The sequence below is a fragment of the Electrophorus electricus genome, chromosome 14 (assembly GCF_013358815.1).
Source record: "Electrophorus electricus isolate fEleEle1 chromosome 14, fEleEle1.pri, whole genome shotgun sequence".
Classification (NCBI taxonomy): Eukaryota; Metazoa; Chordata; class Actinopteri; order Gymnotiformes; family Gymnotidae; genus Electrophorus; species Electrophorus electricus.
This window is the reverse complement of record NC_049548.1, coordinates 15,959,646-15,982,500: the sequence shown is the minus strand read 5'-3', so window position 1 is coordinate 15,982,500 and position 22,855 is coordinate 15,959,646. Positions and strand designations below refer to the sequence as shown.

The 22,855-nt window shown below is 41.1% G+C and overlaps 1 protein-coding gene across 5 annotated transcripts in view; it reads left to right on the top strand.

The window, feature by feature from the left end:
* Positions 1–22,855, top strand: part of LOC113574282 (zinc transporter ZIP11) — an 87,118-nt gene that overhangs the window by 12,780 nt on the left and 51,483 nt on the right. For 4 of the 5 annotated variants that reach the window (XM_027005079.2, XM_027005078.2, XM_027005076.2 and 1 more), the window contains one exon: positions 4,199–4,357. The exons of the other annotated variant lie outside the window; for it this stretch is intronic. In XM_027005079.2, the coding sequence (XP_026860880.1) occupies positions 4,199–4,357 (159 nt within the window). The remainder of the gene's footprint in view (positions 1–4,198; positions 4,358–22,855) is intronic. 5 annotated transcript variants of the gene reach the window in all.

The window sequence follows — 22,855 nt, the reverse complement described above, 5'->3', positions numbered from 1 at the left end:
TGACGAACTTTGCATTAGGTCAACAATTTCTTTAAGGCTACAAATCCAAAAAGATTTACTATTAAACAAAAATTTTTCATTAAAAATTCATAATTTAATCTTATTGTGATCAATTATTCTAATATCAGAATGTGGTTATACATTTGTTGAGGAAGGGTATAAGACAATGACTGCTGACACCAGTTGATTGATAACAAGAAACACAGTTAAATGTGCACAAAAAAAATATATATTAAATTATTACATTTTTCAAAACAATCCATCTTTTTCTTTGTGTGTCCACCTTTTTCTTTGTGCGAAGACTCTTTTGCATCACTATCATTGCTTCATCTGCCCACTATCAACAGTCTTTCTTTCACTGGCACTGCGACAGTGCACGTCTGACATTTAGAAGGCAAGGATGAACAAATTATTCTCTATTTGGTGCAAAATTATGTAAATTCATATTTCAGTCATTGACATGCCTAGTATTTTTATTTTGAGCTATTCTTAGTTTACATGTTTACATGGCTCCATTAGTCACATTAATCACAGAGTACACAACTGTAATCTGTGTTCCATGCAAGCCAACACAGTAGACTTTATGGAAATTGGAATAATGAAAACAAACAAAGCCTAGAAATGCATTAGATTTGGCAAAAAAGAAACTACTGCTGAAATGGCATAAATGCACCTGCTATTGATGGGGTTCTGCGGTCTGCTGGGTTTTCAGACTTTGTTTTCGAAGGTCACTAAAGTCACAGATTTAGGCGTTCTGCTATGCAATAAACTCCTTGATGTGCTTTGATCAGTAGTTTCATTTTTCAGTATGCTACAATATTGATATTTTATGGGTTTTGTTTCTAAAATCGTGGCACTCAGCAATTTGAACCAAAAATATAGGAGCATATGTTTTTAAGCACTTTGCTCCACCCTTTTGTTGTGTCACAAAAAGCAACCACAGGGACAAATTAGCTGTTAGCTGTTAGCAGAAGAAAGGGTTTCAAATAGTGGCATTTGGGTAAAGGTTCAGGAAAGATTTCATGGCGTCCTATCCTTTGTACAAGTATTAAATCCAGCTAAATCCTCAGAAAATGTGTTCCAAAAAACTGCCATAGTGCCTTTTACTGCCATGTTCATTACCAGGCACTTTGCATAGTTCAATTTAAATTTGTAAATTGTACCATTCAGCCAGTGTAAAATATTCTTCAGATTAAGAACACAGTTAAGCATAAAGGGACAGTTCACTCAGACAACAGAGGACAAACCTATTGTAAGCGCTGAACTGTGATGTATTCTGTGAAACCTCCCAAACCACCATTATGATGTGGTCAGTTTTCTGTGGTAACTTCTAGCATGAATTGTGGTGGATCTCCCAGAGAATGTTCCTGACCAGACGTCTTGTTTCTCTGCACACACATTCTCCATTCACATGGGAGTCCGTTGCTGGCACTGCACATTCAGCCAACTCACACGTCCTGCGTAAGCTGGACTGTGGTTCCATTACGAGACCATAGGCAACAGTAACTGAAATTGTACTGCAGCAAAAGGCCTTCAGTCACTCTCTGCTCCAACTTCAGTAACACTGAAGCAGTTTTGGACTTTGTAGCACTGGATATGTCTGCATTGTTTTGCATGTCATGTAAATGCGACTCAAAATGATCTAACATTGCATAAGGATTTTTTTGTTGCATTCTGACCTACCAAGGCAGTGTGGTAGGCTAACATTATATTTTGCTACACAGAAAGTAGAAAGTAGAAAGTGTTTGGTGTGTTTCAGTGCAAATACACACATGGGATGATGGGTTCTAATAAGATGATGCAAGGCGTTTCCGTCAGTTGGCATTAATTCCTCAGTGTCAGTATGGTATGTCCATATCCTCGCTACCTGTTAGTCCTGCCGAGCTCGCAAGCTACAGTTTAAAAAACAGCAGTTGGTCATAATTTTAACATTAACATGTAAGGCTAATGGCACATCACCCTGACAGCAACTAAACCAAGTGCCAGTTGGTTCTGGTTGCTGTTCACTGGTGCAGGATGTTGAATTGGGCAAGGTCCAAAAATGCCTGTGTGCTAGCCATTGGTTTTAAGCTTACCATTTTTACAATAAAACAAACAAACAAAAAAAATCATCATTAAACACACTTTCAGTATATACAGTCACGGATATCTACGTTATGTTTATGGATGTGTTACCATGCGTAACAAACTAATGACCTCGATAGAGAGTCGAGAAAAGCTGAACTCTGGATGATTGCTTCATAGTTCACTGCACAGCTTTGCATGTGCCCCTTGGTTTTAGCGCTGTGCAAAACATGGGGTGCATCCAGACCCCACGGACCCTCCTCCTTTTTCCTCTGCTTCTCGTAAAGAATTAAACAGAAACCCAACAGGCTCAGCCTGCTGGAGAGTGTTTTCACATTTCTTACAGGGGTTCCGGAAGCTGCTAGCCTCCTGTAGAAAAACAAGGTGGTTCTGAATCAAAATGTAATGGTTCAAATGAAAATCCTGCATGAGAAAGTGCTTCTTCATTCAAAACTGTTAAACTAGAAATATCTTTTTGCATGTTGGATAAATCTGACTATTAGCTTATATTAATTAAAAGACCAAGAACTCAGTCAAGTAAAACCAGTTCCTTATAGTAATGATGGACCCACATTCAAGTTTTTGTTTTAAAAACCTTTTTTTTTTCTTTCCACCAATTACTGACCATGTTCCACCCAATATGCTTACTAATGCAGTTAGTATTCCAGTTGGGCACAGGGTACACAGGCATCATTTGTGTTTGCTTATGTGTCAACTGACAGCAATAGTTTTCTAATAAAAAGATGCTGTGGTCTGAAGAGTGTGTTGTGGTGTTATGCTGGGTAGTTTAAGAGCTGAAGAGTACAAAGTCTGTTTATGATCAGGAAATCACCCTGGAACCTGCAGGGGTAAGGTACTGTTGCATACATATTGAAATGGTAATTTATCCTTTGTTTTCCATTGAAAAGGAGGACTTTTGAAGCTGCGTAATGTTGCTTTTAGGAATAAATTTGGGTTGAATATGAATTCTGGCATGTTAATGTTAATGTTAATGTTAATGTTAGTGAAAGCTAGTGAAAAGCTAGTTTCACTAACTTGTGTTAGTGAAGACGTAGCTACCCTCCTCTTAGGTTTTGCCTCTGTTTGTTGACAATGATTCTTATATTGGCGTGTCTAAGGTGATTTGTAGGAGAAAATGTCAGGACTCTGAGTGAAACGTAGTGGTGGTGTCTCGTATTCATTACTGGAAAGCCCAGAGGATAAATGAGCATGCATTTGATCATGGTTTGCCAGAGTGTGTTCATCTCTCTATGCCTGTGTGTGATGTGCCTGTAGCAGTGTCCTATAAATTATTCAGAACCCAGCCCTTCTGTCTATATGTCTCCACAGGCACCCAACTGACTGATTCTGTGTGTGTCTGTGTCTCTCTGTGTCTGTGCGAGTGTGTGTGTCTCTCTGAGTGTCCATGAATGTCTAAATGTGTGATTACTGGGAGTTAGAGATGTGTGCCAAAAGAATTCTCTAAGCAGTAAGCATTATTGTCTCCCTAGAACTGTCTACTCTGTTTTGTAATCTCTAACATGGGAATCATGATCTGTACTAATTCATTCAGTGCAAGAAGATTCTTTTTTGATTATATTTCATGTGAAATAATTTCAAACACTGTTATCTCTGTGTATGACCAGTATGGAAAACATGTATATTTCTGGGCAACACCCTCCAAGTTTTCACAATCCTACACCAGGGTGAGCAGGCATGAAGAAAAACAAGACTGATGTCTTTCTAATGGTGGAGTTGTTGTTGTTGTTGTTTTGAGTGGGCTCTTTACGAAGAGGTAATTTGAAAATGGAACAATGTTGTATGTATTTTTTTCTCCATTAAAGCGATTTCCAATCTGACCTTGACTCCCCCAGACTGTCTAGACAGCTGCTCCTGGCTTCCTGGCTTCTTACTTCAGGTGGTTGGGCTGTATTAGATGCTGAGACAGGACATAACTATAACAGGGGAACAGTGCCATAGAGAGAATCAAAGCTTGGCACCTGTCAAGGCCTATAGTTATCCTAAGTTTGAGTGGCCTGTGTGCTTTCCTTCAAGATAGTCTAGTCTGTGTACTCCTGATCCTTTGACTGCTTTGTGGGTACGTCTGTGTAGATGCACAGCCCCTAATACAAGTGCCCTCTGCTCACGTCCACAGGTAATGTTGGCCGCTTCCTATTGGTCCCTGCTGGCCCCTGCGGTTGACATGGCGGAGGAATCAGGGAAGTATGGGCCATTTGCATTCCTCCCCGTTGCTGTGGGTTTTGCACTGGGAGCAGCGTTTGTTTACTTTGCAGACCTGATGATGCCTTTCCTGGTGAGTTGTGCGTAACTTTCTTTATGTATTTTTTTGGAACTGACACGGAATGTTCCAGAATGATTCACCTTGTAACTAATATTGTAAAAGAAAAAAAATCCATCACTAAGACTAGAGTGGGTTGGCATTGGGGTGTAAAAGGGTGACTCCAGATTACTTTTGCAATCTTAATGAGAAAAACAACTGGTGTGCATTCGGAGTCTGGGAGGAATATGGACAATTTTGCCACCCAGGATGTTTGAATAGTATATATATTTTTATTGAAAATGTTAAATGGGGGTCAAAGGATTAACTTGGATAGCAGGAATGTTGAGATGAGGAAGGAGCTTCCAGTGATGGAGCAGCGAATTGAGGGCAAGCACTGGGAAGAGGCACCGGGCACAGGAGGAGGTGCTGGCACTAGGGACACGAGGAGGAGGAGGAGGAGGGTGTGACTTGCTGTTGCTTGTGCCATACAGTTTAAGCACTGGCTAATGATGACTCACTGAACCATCCACCCAACCCCTTTATTTCACTCTCTCTCTCTCTCTCTCTCTCTCTCTCTCTCTCTCTCTCTCTCTCTCTCTCTCTCTCTCTCTCTCTCCTATATCATTCTCAGGTACACACACTGACATGCATCCTAGATCTGCCACTTATACATATTGACTTCTCTTGCTGTCTGTCTCTCATGCTCTCTGTGTCGTTCTCTGACTCAGTCTGTCTGTAACTGTCTCTGTGTCTCTCGGTGTCCTTGCTTGTGATTTTAAAATTTTTTTTTAGGTATGTAGCCTCTTCTCATTGACATTTGAATCACATGTGCCATTTAAATTTTTATTACTGCCTTTCTCCTTACTATTTGGCTCTCAATGAATCCAGTGCCCTACATCTATGATAAAAAAGAATTAAATTTGATATTCTGTTAGGTTCTTTTAATAAATCGCAGACCTTAATTATTGTAGCTCCTCCTTGGCTAATTCAGCATTGTACATCTGATTCCGTCTCTAGCTACTTATCAGTTAAGGTTTATTCAGCTCTTGCATACGAACCCCCCTTTCCCATGGTACCACACCATGTACCATTGTGACAACTTGTCTGCTTCTTTTGCCCATTTGGCAAATGCAGTAGTAAGTAATAAATCACATCTCTCAAGTTCGCAGCGGCCTGCGCTATCTCCACAGGGCCAGCCGTAGTGTCGGGAAGTCGCATTGTAATCAGTATAAAATACAGCATGCTAGTTGGATGGTGTCTCTCTCCACCACTGCCCCTCCGCCGTGGTGTTTAGACAGCTGTTGGGGTCTCTTTTTACGGGCACCAATGCAAACATGATCTCAGGCGAGCGCAAAGAAGAAGGATCTGTGCCTGCCCAGCAACCCCCAGCAGAGCAATAACTGCCCCCCTTCCACCCCAACCCACCTCCGTGTATCCAGGATAACGTAGCTGGCCCATACAGTAGGCACTTGAGTAACGGGAAGGCAAGCTGTTGCAGGATGAAGTATCATGCACACACAACCTGAGGCATCTTTGTTCTAAAGACAGATTGAGCTTCCTAGCCAGCCTTAAACGAATTACTAATCAGATGAGCATAATGGTCAGATGGCATTGTAAAGCGGGAATATTGTGGGCAAGGATGGCATTTGTCTGGTTGGCCTGTAATGTTTGTGGAACCAGGCTCACATCCCTATATAACTATGTGGACAAGACTGCGTTGTCCAACATTTGAAGTTCCGTTTTGTTTTCGCGTCTCATTTAGCTAGTGTGAAAGATGCTGCCTAGATGTAACAAAAACATCAGTGCATCTTGTTTTTGTGTTTCATCTGGACAGGCTTCTAGAAAATGACATTTTCAGTGGCATTTTCATGTGCATTCATCTCCTCTGGCCTGGGTAATATGGTTGAAGGAAATGCAAAGTCATGTTCCTTGTATCTTGATTTACTTTGGGGTGGAAACAACAATTCTAAGAACCCGTAATAGTCTCAGCAGTGCTTGTGCAAAAACCCTATTAACCCCATTTAACCCTATATAAAACATTTCTCAGATACTTCAATTTTCTGTTGGATAAACACATTTCATATTATGTTTAGGCTACTGAGGTTCAAGTTATTTTGCACTTTAGTGTTGAGTCGTAGACAACATGGAGGGCATTGCAGTACAGTATAGCTCATTAGCCAGTGTGTTAACATGCCTTCCTCAAATTTCATTAGTGCCTGATGAGTTATTTTCTTCCCCCTGGGCCTCATAATGGAAACTGCCATATTATTTTTCCAGTTTGTTTGCCGCTTAAATGTAGTGCTGACACCAGTTTTTTTGCCTCTTGGTCTCAGCTTTATTTTTACTTCTCCAATCCCTTGCAATTATTTCAGAAAATAATGAATATTAGCTGTAACAAGAGTACAGCAGCAAACCTTTGTGCTCCAACTGGCTTTCAAAGAATGGTTGACATTTGTTTCACATTTACAGAATTTGGCCCAGGCACTCACATCCATGGTTCAGAGTGTAGGTAATTGTTAAAGCTTTATAGGTACAGATAACCTGTTGAACCTGGACCTAAACTCCTTCTGGTGATATTTAACCCCATAACTAAAGTAGAGTAGACCAGAAATGTTGGAAATAAAGGAAGCACCATAGTGGATACAGCTATAATGTTAAAAAGGCCTGCCTTTTGATTACTTCTGATTCTAGCTGGAAGTAGAATTGTTCTAGTACAACACCAGATGTGATGTGATGTCTGATGTTTGGGAATTGGAATGAATATATTCATATGGGCAATTGTTGTTTTTTTTTAATTAATTTATTTATTTTAAAAAAAATCTTCTTCTATAGGAAAACCTATGCAACTATGAAGAAGGACAGAAAGTTTATCGGACCACATATATTTCTTCCACTTGAGTAATTTTATATGTAAAATTCATCACATTATGTTCATTACACCATATTATGTGTTTCTTTGTTTGTTTGTTTTTTAACAAACATTTGTTTGACATCACTGTTGTTGTTTTCTGATCTTTCTACCCAAGCCAGAGTTCTTTACGTTTCAGTTTTCAGACATTGTGCCTCTCGATGCATCAAGCTTGGCTGCCTTATGCCTGCCACTAACACAGTGGATACCTGACTGTTCTCCTTCATGCTTTATTAGATGTGCCACGCTGTGTGCCAGGGTCTGTACTTTGTCACCATCGACCCCTTTGTGAAGTTGCATGCAAGCAGCATAATAATGGAATATAGCTAACAACGTTAGGATACAAATCAGGATACAAAAAAGTGACTATGCTGTTACAGTTATAGAAAAGACAGTAATTATATTACTGGTACATTTATAAACATGGAGATTATTAGCGGGGCCACATTACAACTTAATAAGGATCACTTGTTTCCTCTCTTCATTTGCACCCCCCCCCCCCCTTTTTTTTTAATGGTTCCCATGACGGTTGTCGCATTGCACCAGCATCAGTATCAAATCTAGCCTGCATTTCTTTAAAAGTTTAAAATGTGTACCATGTGTTGTGTTCTTACCCAGGGGGCATCTGGGGTCTTTACTTTATTCCCATTCAGTTTGTGAGTGGAAACACACTATTTTTGTGAGATCTTTCTGGTGTGATTAGTGACTTTCTTTGCTTTGATTTCATTAAGACTCCATTTAAATGCCAATAGGTTGTTTTTTTTTTGTGAAAATTGGATTTGTTTCAGGTGGACACATTTGTTCATCGCAAACATGGAATTCATAGGGACATAAGATTTGTTTATCGTGATCATGAGATTTGTTTATTGTGAACTTGAGAACAAAATTTTTTTTGTGGATTTGCTTCCTATGATTTAATGTGTTAAGTAAAATGTAATTTATTGATGGAATTAATTAATTAATTAAATTTCCCTTTGTCTTCATGTGAAGACAAATCTTTAAAAATCTATAAATAAATTAAAATCTATTTAATATAGAAATCTTTTGGATTAGGTTACTGATGCATTTTTAACAAGTAACAAACATTCCTTATAAATTTTAAAGTTACCCTCCCAACATTGCTCATGCGGTCACAAAAATATTCTGTAAATACCTACTGAAGATGCTTCCCACTGGCTGAGCATTTAAGTCTGTAATGGCTGAATCACAACCTCAATGTCAGGAGACAATCCACTGACATGTGCACACTGAACACCTGAGCCAGGGCCACCTTGAGCATGTGGAAGGCCGACGTCCTTGTCCAAACTCCCTGTGGGCCCTGTAAATCAGCCATTCCCGCAGTCTGACCTGTACAAGCTGACCCGAAGGACCTGTCTTTTTTTTCTTATTTTATTTTACACACTATTTTTACCCTGCTTCCACATACTCAATTAGGTTTGCTTTCATCTGTCTGCATCAAAGTGTGCGCTGCTTCTTCTTAGGACTGGGGAGTCCTGCTGAGCTTTGACAAATGGCACCCATGAAAATCTTAGAATTTCCACTCTGTTTATCCCCTCAGCCTTGAATTGCTGCGACCTCTGACGCTGAGGGGAGCCACACCCTGTGACGCTGAGGGGAGCCACACTCTCTGATGCTGAAGCTGTTCTGTGCAGGGTTCTCTAAACACTGGCCAATCGCTCCAGTTTCCACAGAAAACACTCCCAGCGTTCTCCATCTCTTTAAATAAGGCCAGTTTAATTCCACCTGTTCCACACCATTAGGACAAATCAAAGTAACCTGGACATCCAGGCGATGAGTCTTACAACCCAAAGTTCACCAAAATCAGAGGCTGCCACAGTTGCCGTGCTCATAGCTTAATTATGGCTAATTTCACGCAGAAGAAGAATTCAGTTAGGTTGGTGTGTTTTGCAGTGAATTGTTATTCTGCATTTGCTTAGTGTGATCAGATGCCTTTGAGGGCTGCTACTGACATCATAAAAGACAAGATCATATCAAGGGTTAACATCGTATCAAGTGTATAAGACCTTTTAGTGAAGTTCAACTCTAACGGCCCGAGTGCCGCAGAACAAGGATCAGGATGTGCAGAATTGCTCGACAGAGACAGATGGTTATTGACGAACATTGACGACATCGGCACTTATATCTAACACAAGTGGTGAACACAAACACAGGCATTGAGACTGTGAACAGAGGCACAAACATAAAGTTGGAACAGGAACAATGACTGACAATCATGTACACACTGACAATAACTTTAAATAACTACAAACATGACACAAGTAAACGGATGCAGGTGTGTGCTTAACAACGTAGGCATGGTTACAAATAATACAGTTAACGACGCACTCCCACTGCATGTGGCAGTCCATATCATGTGACCAGTGGAAGGGGAGCATTCTGTGACAGTACCTCCTCCCAAGGGGCGTGGCTCCTGACATGTCCATCCCCAGGATGGCGAACCCCAGGCTGCTGTGCACATACACACACAAAACAAAGACGACAAAGCCTGGTGCCCACCCAACACAGGGCAGGCTAGGCGCCACCAAGAAGGAAGGTCTGTCAGTTCATGAGGGGGAAAAGCAAAGTCCATGCCTCTCCCAAGGCAGTCCAGTACGCTCCGTAACAATGTGTGGATGCGCCAATACACACAAAAAAGGGCGCAAGTACATACAAATAGACACACCTGTACACACACAAAAAGGCACTTCAGTGCAGCACCCGCTGGAAGCGCAGGTGCTGGAGGTGTGTCCCTGGCCTCAGTGGACACACAAAGGGGCATATCCGCCCTGGCTCTGAACATACTACTCTTCAGTATGGTCCTCCTGTTGCCTGCCGCCCAAGGAGAGCCCCAGAGGCAGTCCACCTCCTGGGCTTTGGGCAGACCCATCCAGTATTCCTGGCGTGTCCACGAAGGAGGAAGAACCTGGGCTCTATCCTCGCTATCCAGAGACCTAGCTGACTCCAGCAAAGCGTCTTCACCACAGTCCCCTTGGAGGCCCTTGGCTCTCCGTGGTCCTGGCTCAGTAGCCCTAGCCCCCCCAAGAAATTCCAGGGAGTGTTCCCCTCCTCCTCCAGAGTGGATGCAAATGCCCTGGATATTGGGTCCTCTACCCGATATCCAGGGATCCAAACAGCAGCTAGGTGTGCCCTCAAGCAATCCCTGTAGGAGATCCATTTCTCATCGAGCGAGTAGATGTCCCATTGTGGTCACTCATTCTGTAACGACTCGAGTGCTACAGGGCAAGGAGCAGGATGTACAGAATCTCTCAACAAAGACAGACGTTTATTGAGGAACATTGACAACATCGGCACTCACATCTAACACAAGCAGTGAACACAAACACAGGCATTGAAACGGTGAACAGAGGCACAAACATGAACTCGAACAGGAACAATGACTAACAATCATGTACACACTGACAAGGGTTTAACTAACTACAAACGTGACATGACTAAACTGATGCAGGTGTGTGCTTAACAACATAGGTGTGGTTACAAATAATACAGTTAAGGACAAACTCCCACTGCATGTGGTGGGTCATTCCATGTGATCAGTGGAAGGGGAGTGTTCTGTGACAAACTGATCAGTCAACATGCCAGTCATCTTTTTTTAAACCTGTAGTGAAACCAGTATTAAGTTGTGTTGCGGGATGTTTTGAATTAAAATAAATGTAGCTGTCTTAAGCTTCACTGTGAATGAATGAATGAAATTTCAGTTTACTTAGAGCAGGGGTTTCCAACCGAAGCCTTTAAAACTGCAGCCCAGCAGACTCTGGCATTCACCCTCATTTAACACTCCAGGTTCAGCTCACTCTAGGTTCAGCTCATGTGTTATTCCTGGTGCATGCTTCACAAAGTTATTCAGGCCCCCACAGATATTGAAAATGTGAGATACACTAGAATCATATCACATACCACAGGTATTGAAAATGTGAGAGAATTATCTAGAGTCATCACACATACCACAGATTTCTTTTTTTTGGCCTGTAGTCGCTCACCAATTGTTTTGGCCACAACAGGATGGAGCACACTTACAGACCTGATTAATTGGACCTGATTAATTAATTCGACATGATTAATCAGTTACTCTCAGACCCTGGTATTTCTCATGAGCAAAGTGACTTTATAGCAAAACAAACATGATGGATGAATCAAAGGAACTAGCTTCACTAGTTGTGGCATTTTGTGGTGAGAATTTTTTTAAATTAAAAAAGGAGCTTTTTACTGCCGTGCCTATAGGACAAGAGGAAAAGTCTAATACCTTAAGCAGTGCGTCCCACCAAGACCTTTGCCAGCCCTGGCTTAGAGAGAACAAAACACATATAGTCTCTCTGTCTTTCTAAATTCATCATTTCAGCATGTCCCAGAGAGGGCTACTTAGTTACATAGTTCCTTTTGTATCATGGCAACAGAACATTACCTGTAGTTATTACACTTTTTCCTTTTCAGTTAATTGTCATGAAAATATATGAACAGAAAATTGATTTAATCCACATTCTGTTGACCCAGCCACTCATTGCTGAGGTTCTAGGTAGCTGGGTTTTGTGCGAATAAACCTCAAAGAGGAGCATGTTGTTAATATCTGGTATCAACTCATGTTGCAGTATTAAATCATTGTATATCCTGTAGTGCTAGAGAAATGCATTTCCATGGGGACAATATGTTCCAAAATGTAATAACTGATTTAATGTCTCCTGCTGTCTGGAGGCGGCCAGAGGATTATGGTTGTTTACATTTTCCATTATACAGTGGATGATTTAATTAAATGAAAAGGATAGCTAACAGTAATTGAACCTACAGCCAACCCAACCTATGCAGCCTATGCATGCTGAAATGTATTGTGTAGTAAACCATTTGCTGGTGGGTTTAATTCTGTATTCTACATTTTATAACAGTTCATTTGTTTTCATGATGCCAAAAAAACTTGTCAGACATCAAGCAGGAGGGGCCAAAAGCTATACTGGAATAGTTGAGCACAGCACCCAAGAGTGAGCCAAAGAATGCCAAAACATCCAGATTTAACAGCATGGAATGCTCATTCATGCTAAGAACTCTACTCAGCTGTCTCCAAGTAACTGGCCAACAGCCAGTCAGAGTGGACTGTGTCTACCTTCTGTAAGTGACAAGAGGGCATGAGCGCTCTTGGTGCATGTATTGATATTATTAGAGTCTCCCAGACAGAGACCACCTATAGGCCCAGCACTGTGTAAGGTTAAAGAGGCCTGCAGGGTGGCTTTCTGAGCAAATAAAAATGAGTTGTGTCAAACTCCCCGCACCCCCAAGAGAAAAGCAGCTTATTAGAGAGGAGCGCCATTTCCAGCAGGTCATTCATAATTCACGCAGAGCTATAGCTTTGGGCCTCATTCACTCCTTCATTCATATGGATGTCTTTTTAAACACTGTGTATGATAACAGGCAGGATGGCTCGGGGGGTGGGGGTGGGGGGATAGCAGCAAGCAGGGTCGGTTTGTTTCCCTCTGGATAGTCATATGCTGCTGAACTGTCAGTGTATATCTTCTGCCTAATGGATGTAGACATGCACACACCTGTGCTGTACCTCAGCCAGCAGTATGCGACTGGGAACTGATGATTTGGGGGAAAACAACAAGTGGAAAAGAGACACATGAATCTCAGTGTGCTATAGAGAACACAGAGAAAGGTGGAAACTGAAAGGCAGGATAAGACAAAGCCAGATAATCGAGTGGTGTTATCCGTCCAATGATTGACTCTGGGCCTCCCCTCTTCCTTTATGGGCTGGAAATAGCTTAAGATAGCCTTCCTTCTCCTAGCAGCTGGTGTCTTCTTCAATTACTATAAGAACATACTATAAGAATAAAAACATTTTTATTAAATTGAATATTTTTTGTTGTCTGTCAGTTAATTACTGCATAAAGTAAAAAAAGATGAATTTCACATCTATTCTATTCCATTTTTCATGATTAAACACACACACACAAGGAAGAGGATCCAATTCAAGAGGTTTTATTTATGAAGATAAAACAGATTCATGGGGGCAGGCAGGTAATCGTGGTCAGTTGTACCAATGTCGAAAACACGGGGCAGAGTCCGGGGAGTGTCCAGGGGTTAGGCGGGAGACAAGGTCTAACAAACAGGCGGAAGTCAAAAACCAGGGAGTCAGACAAGATTCGAGAACGCTCAGTATGCACCATGGAGTAACAATACTTTGCGATGTGAACGCGGGAGGAGGGAAGCTTATAAAGGGGGGCAGTGATGAGGAGAATGAGGATCAGGTACGTGCTAGAACTCTGGTGAATCAGATCACGGGTGTGTGCGAGTAGGCGTGGCAGTGTGGGGCTGAGTGTGGTTCCTGGGGTTCGTAACACCTATTCTATGTATTGTCACTGCAGGGCTACTTAGGGAATAGGCCCTAATCTGAGATTAATAGACATATTAATCTTGTAAATGTAAAATTTGTTTGAACTGTATTATGTTTATTTAATGATAGTTGTTTCTTTACATTTAAAGCATGTTCAATTAATACTTTCACAACTTTCAGCCATTTTATTGGACAGTGCAAAGGCCAAAGGTTAAAGTTTTGTTTAAAACTCACATCTAGAATCTCATATACTCATATGCACCCTACAGCCGTCCATAGCAGAACTCCATTCCAGTATCGTCAGGATAGCAGTGGTAATGGTTTTGCCCTGTCAAGGGCTCTGCTTCTCTTCGATCTGCTCACCTCTCCTGGACTAACACGTCAGAAGTTTAAACACACAGTTGGGCTGAGAATTGGAAATGGTTTATTATAAATAAATTATTACAACAGAGCTGTCGATTCTCTGCTGCATGAAATTGAGTTGACTCAGAACTCTTAAATCTGGATCATCCATAGTTTATGTGCCTCTTTTTGAATGATAAAGATATTAAATGAAGAATTGTTTTCAGCCTGAGCAAGCTGCATATTTTCTGTATAAGGGCTGAATAATGAGGGCTCCATCATGTTTCACATTCATCGCTGTACGTTACTTTCATTGTGGTTTGACAACCTTGGCAGTATTAATGCATGCACTCCATGCAAGAGCAGGGAACATTGGTTTGAATTGGTTCTAGCCCGGCAGGCTCCCCCCTGGCCCTCAGACATGACCACCATTGGCTTCATGCCTGTTTGTCTGTGTAGGTGAGATGTAGAGCCCACCTGCCCAGAGTGCCCTGGCCTGTATCTGCAGTGCCTAAGAAGTCCTCCCTCTGCTCACTCTCATTACCCTTATCTGCAGGGGGTGGTTGGGCTGCTAATAGATGGAGCAGTGAGGGGCTTCCGAGAAGTACTGTTGGATTTCATCTGCAGACCTTCGCCAGCAATCATGTGCCTGGTGTCTGGCGAGGAGTCGTGTAGGGCCAAGGTTCACTCACTTTAGACATCTTGGCGGTTCTCCCTCACGGCAGGCTTCTGCACCCAACCCTTCCCTAGACCTCTTATAGGAGTGCTTACATTCCATGCTCCACATCTGCAGGTGGCCCTAAAACACTTGGGCGGAGTGTGTACAGAGACAGCTAGTTCATGAAAGATTTAGATTCCATTAGAGCTCCTCACAGATGTAGCCTTTAACCCAATCCCAGCAGTCCAGGAGGTGGCGGAGGATGTGTCTATGTGCGCATGTGTGCATGTATGCAATTGTGCATGTTTTCCTGCAAGTGTATATCTATCCAGACTATCTTGCCACTTTTTACTCATCATGTTTCTAGTTCACGTTTGCACTGCCATGTTCAATTTCGTCCCCACTTGGCCATAGATGGCTCGGGTGAGTCTCACTTGACGACAAGCTCGCGGCAACAAGTGCCATGACAACCGCCTCCCTCTGTAGCAGATGGCAAAAGACAATTCTAATGTATCTGTAATCAGCTTTTCCATCCACTGACTTGTGCAGTGGTATCAGTTCCCCCGCCAAACATACATGCATGTGAATGAGTCGTGCAGCCTGGAGGTGAGGCAGCCAGTGTGGGAGAACTGAACAGTATTCAGGTTTTTACCTTAAAAGAACTAAGAACTTGGGTGGATTCTGCAAATTGTGGGACCATTCTGTGTGGAGCAGAGCATGCGTGGATACATGCACAAATAGCAGTATGAGATTATTAGTGATGAACACTGGGCAACCAGGTTAATGCACCTTGAGAGAGACTTAAATTGTGACAGCAAGATGCTAGCAAGACCAAGGTCAAGGGTTTAATTCTGTACCAGCACATATGCTGTTGAATATGATAAATGATACATATATGTAAGTTGGTGAGAATAACTTTGTCTGCCAAGTGCTGTAAATGTTTACAACATCTGATAACTTTAGGTTTAAAAGTTGAGAGCTGCTAGATAGAAAAACTTTGATGATAATTTCAGTGTGTATTTTGGGTGAAAAGCACACTTAGGCATACACACGTGCAAACACACCACTTGTCCATGTTTTTATTTTTTGCAGTTTTGTTGGCCAGCTGTATCTCATCCCAATATAAGTGACTGAAAGCGAAAACATCTCCCTCGCACTCACTCTCTCATATAGCCACAGGATTAGTATTTTATGTGTCATGGTGCTCTTTGTTATCCAACAGCTGGATAGTTTTTTTATGGCAAAAAAATGCTGCTACTAATTATTTCTGCTTCAAACGTATTTAAATTTCTTTACATTTCTTTATGTTTTTCTGTGCATTTACATGCTCCAGTATGCCAGTGTTGGTGTTAGTAAATAAAACCTGATAGCATTATGCCCTACCATGTCAGGCTAACTGATCCCCACTGCCATGTCATGCTGCCTGATCCTCACTACCATGTCATGTTGACTGAACCCCACTACCATGTCAGAGAACATGGTACAGAGAATATGTGAGAGAACAACCTTTGGGGGGGGGGGGGGGGGGGGTTCCAGAGAGAAGAGCAGAGAATTGCTGAAAGTATGGACTGAAATTGTGCTGACGCATCATTTGAATGTACCTGTGTGTATGACCATGTTAACATTCACCATGTAGTAAGCACATGGAATACTAAAGTTTGCAGGAAGTGCGGCTTACAGACACTCGAAGAGATTGTTGCTGTTCATCAGAAGCGTGTTACAGGCATTGTGCTAAGAAAAGATGTTTTCAGTGAGTGACTGTGCACCTAGTTGTGGTGAGCCAATTAATATGCATTTGTTTTTGTGTGTGTGAGGTAGACTTAACCTGTAGAAAGATAAGGTATGAAACTGTTTTGATTTTGTGTTGTGTTCATAAGACTACTATGCAGGGGACCTTCTGTCTCTAAGTGGCTAATGCCAATTAAAAGAGTGGGAAATTTTCACCTTTTTTTGGTGGTGTTTATGCAGTTCGTGCCTCAAATTTGGCATCCTCAAAAGGATTTGTTTCCATTTTTGCTTTAAACCAACTTGTTTGGAGGGTTCGTGCATGTGAGTTTACATATGACATTGCTAAATCATGACTAATGCAAGTAGGAGCAAGTAGGCGTGTTGCTTAGTGTTTCTGCATAAACGTGTGTGTGCTAAAACTGGTGTATAAAAAAGAAAAAAATACAGCATGACGTGACCTAAACAATATGCACTCTTTTTACTGTTTACATTAATGGCATTTAGCTGACACTTTTATCCAAAGTGACTTACAATTATGACTGAGTACAACTTGAGCAACTGAGGGTTAAGAGTCTTGCTCAGGGGCCCAACAGTGGCAATTTAGCAGTGGTGGGGCTTAAACTGGTACCCTTCTGATTACTAGTCAAGTACCTTAACCACTGAGCTACCACTGCCCCTGTTTATTGTTAAGTACTTACAGAAACTCATGTTTAATCTGTCTAATTAGATGAAACAGCCTTGCTAAATCAACAAGGTTAAAGTTAGGAATACACATTTGGGTATGTACTTTCTCCAAGATCTCTAGAAGTATGTAAACTGGCAGGTGCTTCTTTTTGTATACACCCATGATAATGTTAATGATTGCCTTGGCAGCAACATTGAAAAAAATGGCAGAGGAAGGCAATTGTTAACCACGACTTCTTAGTGGTGTCATCTCTTCACACATCTTGCATCTCTAATCATGTACTTAGAATCATCTTAGAGTCCTCTCACCCTACTAATTATTCTCTGCACTAGTGACACTTGGCTTGCGAGCTGCACATATTCACACGTATTTTGTTTTTCGTCTAGTGTCATTTTGATGGCTGTGAGAATACCGAACCCTCCTGGCCACCTTTTCTTTTTTTTGCAGCATTCATTTCCATGTGAAGATGTGCACATAATCACACAATACATGGCAGTTTAAGCACAGTAGCGTCTTTAAAATTACTTCAGAAATTAGTGGAAAAATTTCAATTTTTATAATTTTGAAGGAAAAGTGAGTTATTAGGGTAATACTATGAGGTAGTTTTTGACATTATATGAATTACTTTAAGGAATATTATGAATTTTCCTAGATTATCACCTGCGCCAAAGATTAGCATATAGCATATCTCTAAAACCTCTGACTAGCAGAGTTTTGCAGAGAGTTGGTGAATCAGGTGTGTTTGAGCAGGGCACACAGATCTACACTGTAGTCCTGCTGCAAACATGAATTTAGCACTGGAGCATGAGCTGAATCAGAATCTTCTGGCTTTCTACCAGGAGATGGACTTGTCAGTAGCCTTACTTGAAATTGAGTATCTGTAATGACACTTTAACCAATAACATTACTAAAAAGAAACACGTCACCTCTGGAACATTTGGCCCTGTTGAGAAACGATGAGCAAATTGAGGTAATGAAAAAATCTCAGCTTTAGAAATGCTTTATGTTGTACTTAATATGGGACTAAAAAAGGATTTTAAAAATGTGGGTAAAATATTGGCATTTTGGCATTCATTTCTGATGTCCTGTTTCAGTAAAGGTGACCTTTTCAAAATGCTCATACTTATTAATCACTATGGGGTCATCAAATGAAATAAACAGGAGGTAGACCGTCATGAAGTAGACTGTGGCTTTAAAGTAGTAATGACCTATTTCTGTTGCTATGACGATAATTAAGAAGAAATGGCAAAGAGCATGAACAACAAGCAAAAACATGATCCACAGGTCCCAGTGGAGATGCAGACGGCTGGCACTCACGATCAGCCAGTGTCCAAAGTTAACACCCGACCTCACTTTATGCCAGCAAGCAGCTGGAAGGGTGGTTACCAGAAAGCCAACTTTTGAATGTAAATGCTAGCAATTTGCTAAGCGCAGGTACAGTTGGTGAAATAAGACATTTGTGAAAACCCCAGTGCAAAAAGCAATCTAATCCTTAACTTTAAGGTATGTGATACTTGTTATAGGTTTTTTCCTGGTGCCAAGAAATTAAAGTAATTTAATTTCCGTCTTATTGATAAATGGTATTACAGTAATATTATAAATCCTGTCATGGTGTGAAATGGTGTTGCAGTAATATAATTCGTATCGTGTTTAGCGATCATTTGATTGATGGGTCAGTAAAGTGAGGATTTATCTGATGAACTTCATAGAAAAGTAATTATCCCACTAATAAAGAAATGTAACATGGTAGTCAAGATGGGGTACTTGGCATAAAGCCGTGTTCATGTAAACGCATTGTTTGCAATCTTGCTGTGACTTTGATGTCCGCATGCCTTTGTAAACATCAAGTCAGATTTAATGCAAACATTTTTAGTTATATCAAATTGGCGGTTTTCATGTTTCATTCATGTGCACTGTAATGATAGACACACAGCCTGCCTGCTGTGGGTAATAGACCTGGGCCAGGCCCAAGAACCTGGGGTGTTGGAGGACCGGGGCACACTCATCTCTGGGGGCCTCTGAGCTGACATGGGTGGAAGGCAGCCTGCTCAGCCTCCAGCCATCGAGGACGAATGTGACCAGGTTAGAGCAGGGCGACGTGGAACAGGGAGACTTCAGTGACCTTGCTGGATGGAGTCTTGTCCATAAGGACCCTAGTATGCCTGCAGTCACACAGACAGGGTACCTACAGAGACCCCTGCAGGACAAGAACTGAAACACACATATGCAGTATGGAGTCTTTTAAATAAAGTGGTATTTGTTATATGATGAGACATGGGTTATTTTGTCAGCATTACATATATCAACAATATCAACAAACAAAATCTACAATGCCTGTGTAATAATCACCATGATAGAGCCATTACCATCTGAAATCTGTATGCTTCTAGTTTTGTCAGCATAATGGACATTTAGTAAAACTATCAGGGGAGAGTCTCTTGTATGTGTGAATGATCAATAAGCATTTAGATATTTCTTAATTTAAAAAAAAAGAATGATGGAAGTGTAACTGTCCTTTCCAAGTAAATGTTTTCTGTACCAGTAGTGCAATGAAATAAAACCTTGCATATTAGTCAGTTTTCTGTTATTATTCTGTTATCAAATAGCCTCAAATACCAATTCACTTTCAGCCAATCAGACTGTGTCATTCTGTGCCAATGATATACAGACAGTCAGGATCAAGTTCCAGTGTAAATCCAAATTCCGACATATGTCGTCCAACAAAGTGTCCCTCATAGTTAATAGTTCATGGTTATTTTACAACAGTACATTGCGACATTGATGTGACCTCTATTGTTGCACGAAGTATTTGGGCAAAATATCAGATTAGGGGCCTTGTTCAGTTGGCACTTCTGCCTCTTTCTTCTGACCTGCCACTCCTGTCATAAAAGGTCGATTGCCAAAGATGCCTACTTTTGACCCTGTAAACCCACACCTACCCTGGCAGCTGGCTAAGGTTGATTTCGGTGATGGTTGATTTCGGTGGCTGTGGTTTTTGCTTTGTACGCTGCCTTCTCCCTTAACTTTCCCTTAGCTCCCTTAATGACTTTGAATATGACTAACATAGCATAATATGATATATGTAGTACCTTTCAACAATTTATGGAAATTAGTTATTTCTTAATCATGTAATTTAATAGTTTACTCATTCTGTAATATCTTTCTTATAAAAATGAGAGCATTTAGACCATTTCAAATAGTCATGCTGTGATGATGACACTGAACCTCTGAGAAAAGCATTTATAATCATTATAATTTATAATTTAAATATTATTATAATTTGTTATACAATTTTTACATTTTCTTTGCATAAACCTGATGAGTCAGATTGTAATACTACTCTGGCTTTCTGGTAAAGGGGTCGTGCTTGATCTAGAGTGAGCCAGTCAGTAGAGCCCAGCATCCTGCTCTGGCGCACAGAAGCCCTGTTCTTGACTTCTAATGACTTCTCCATTCCCACAGGGAGAGAGTGGGAGCCATCGTTAATGTAAGAGCAGCTGAATTCCAGCCTGTGGTCCCGCGTGCTTATTTCTGTATATGCCTTAGCATTCCCTGGCCATGGGAAAATAAACGCTCACTCAAGTGCCATGCATGTTGACTCCTTGTCCCCTCATTCGTGAAGTATATACTATTTTACTTGCTCCTATGGCCCTTGTTTTCTGCACTATTTGCGATGTCATCAGTCGCTTTTCTTTTGAATAGCTTTCAGTTCATTCGCTCCAGTCTCCCTCGTGCTTGTTGGCCTGGAATCTGTTGGTTCAACACTTCATGACAGTTTAAAAGGCCTCTCCTGTTTTTTTTTGTTGTTTTGGGAATATATGTGTTTATTTGTTTTATTTATTTTTTATTTTTTTGAAGGGAGTACATACATAAAGGTCATCTGAATTTTTTACAGTATCTGTGAAGTTCTTCTAAATAGGTCATTGGAAAATGAATTAAGCCTGTTTAAAGCAGGTATCAGCACCTCTTGCTATAAATATATTAGAGTAGTTTCTACTAAGGGACTATTACTGTAGCTTATTACAGTTCATAGTCTGATGATGAAAAGCATAAGGTGTAACTTTCATTTGAAGAATGCGGACCGGGTGTTGCATTCAGTCCAGCTGCCACTCAACTGTCCTCAGGTATGCGTTCACGGATGAGAAATCATTCTATGGGTGTTGAACAATGCGAGAAGTATCAGCGTTATGGTTTAAAACACATTTGTAATACAATTGTTTTCTGTTTATTTTGAAAATTGTTTCATTTCACGAAATGTCAGCTGTGCCGCATTAATCATTCCAGCATCATTTTACAAAAGATAAGCACGAACATTTTCTGATTCCTGTTTTTAGGAAACTATTATTTAGTAAATGAAGCAAGGACTAATAATTTTGGAGTACAGTTTCAAGAAGTGGTGGCGACAAAACCAGCCATTTCTCAAAGTGGTGGGAAAATGTTCCCAGCTTTCCCAGTGTAAATTATGCCTATGGTCAAAAGCCCCAACGTTCATGTTTCAGAAGGTCAGTTTATAGGTGCTGTTCTTCTCCTTACATGGAACTATAGTCTTTGATTCTCTTATCAGTGGGTGATGATGCAAGTGGACACTGTTTTGTGCGTGCGTGCATGCAACAGTCTGTGTTCTTAATGAGATGAATCATTAAAGGTGACAAGTAACTATGCATTAAATCTGTAACATGTAAATGTTCTGCTTGTGAAAAAGTATGCCAACACTTCATAATGATGTTCAGGGCAATATGACTTTTATTATGTATTTTTTGCTTCTCTTTGTAATTATAAATCCAGAGCTTATTTTTCCCCCAAATTAAATTCTGATGTGTATGAATTCAAGTGAAGCATGCAAGTGGGTTTGTGGGTGGATGAGTGGTGTATCTGTGACTTGTTTGGGAGCATGTGTGCTGTAACGGCCCGAGTGTCGCAGGCCGTTGAGCAGGACGCACAGAATCCCTTGACTATGTGAAATATTTAATAACATAAAACATGAAGAACACTCGTGGCCTCACGCATAATAACACTAATGGACAGGAATACACAAACAGTATAAACAGTAACAACGACAACATAAAATGATACAAACACTGGTTTACACTAACAGTGGCTACATACTCATTGACACTAACATTCTACACTGACACTAACAATGACCGACCATGAGGCCCACACTGACAGGGACATACACTCAACGTTAACCCCGTGCAGGTGCGTGCCATCATGGAGGGCGTGGCAAGAAACGTAAATTCCCCTCCATTTGGCAGGCCATACCATGTGACTCAATTTTTTTCTCAATTTTTTGAGAATTTATTTCAGTTTTATTTTACTTCATCTTGAACAGTACGTAAATTTGATAGCTTTCATGACAGAATGTGTAGTTACACTTAAGTTGTGGTAGTTTGGTATTTATTGACCAGGTTCCTAATAATATTGTCTGTTCTTCCTTTCCCCCGTGTAGGTGTCTCACTCTCTTGTTCTCTTTCCCTCTCATTCTCTTTTCTTTCTCTCTCTCTCTCCTCCCTTTCACTCTCTCTCATTATGTCTCACTCTCACTTGCTCTTCTGCATTCTGTCGCTCTCTTTCTGTACTGGGTGATCACCCCTGGCCTGTTCCAGGTTGCCTCCTTTCTAATGTGTGCGTCTGCACGTTTTATTTGCACCTGGCTCGTGTTCACTTGATGAGCTTTGTCGCTTGCGCTGGCTTTTGCGCCACATGACCGTGATCCCGTGGTCCCCCCAATGCCTGGCGCCACACGAGGGTGGTGCTTGTTTTCCGACATCCACGATCTGAGGCGGATGGCAGTGATTAATGGGTTTCTCGGTTAGAAGAACATGAACAGGACTGCCCCAGTGTTTATCTCACCTCTCCGTTCTTCTGCCGTC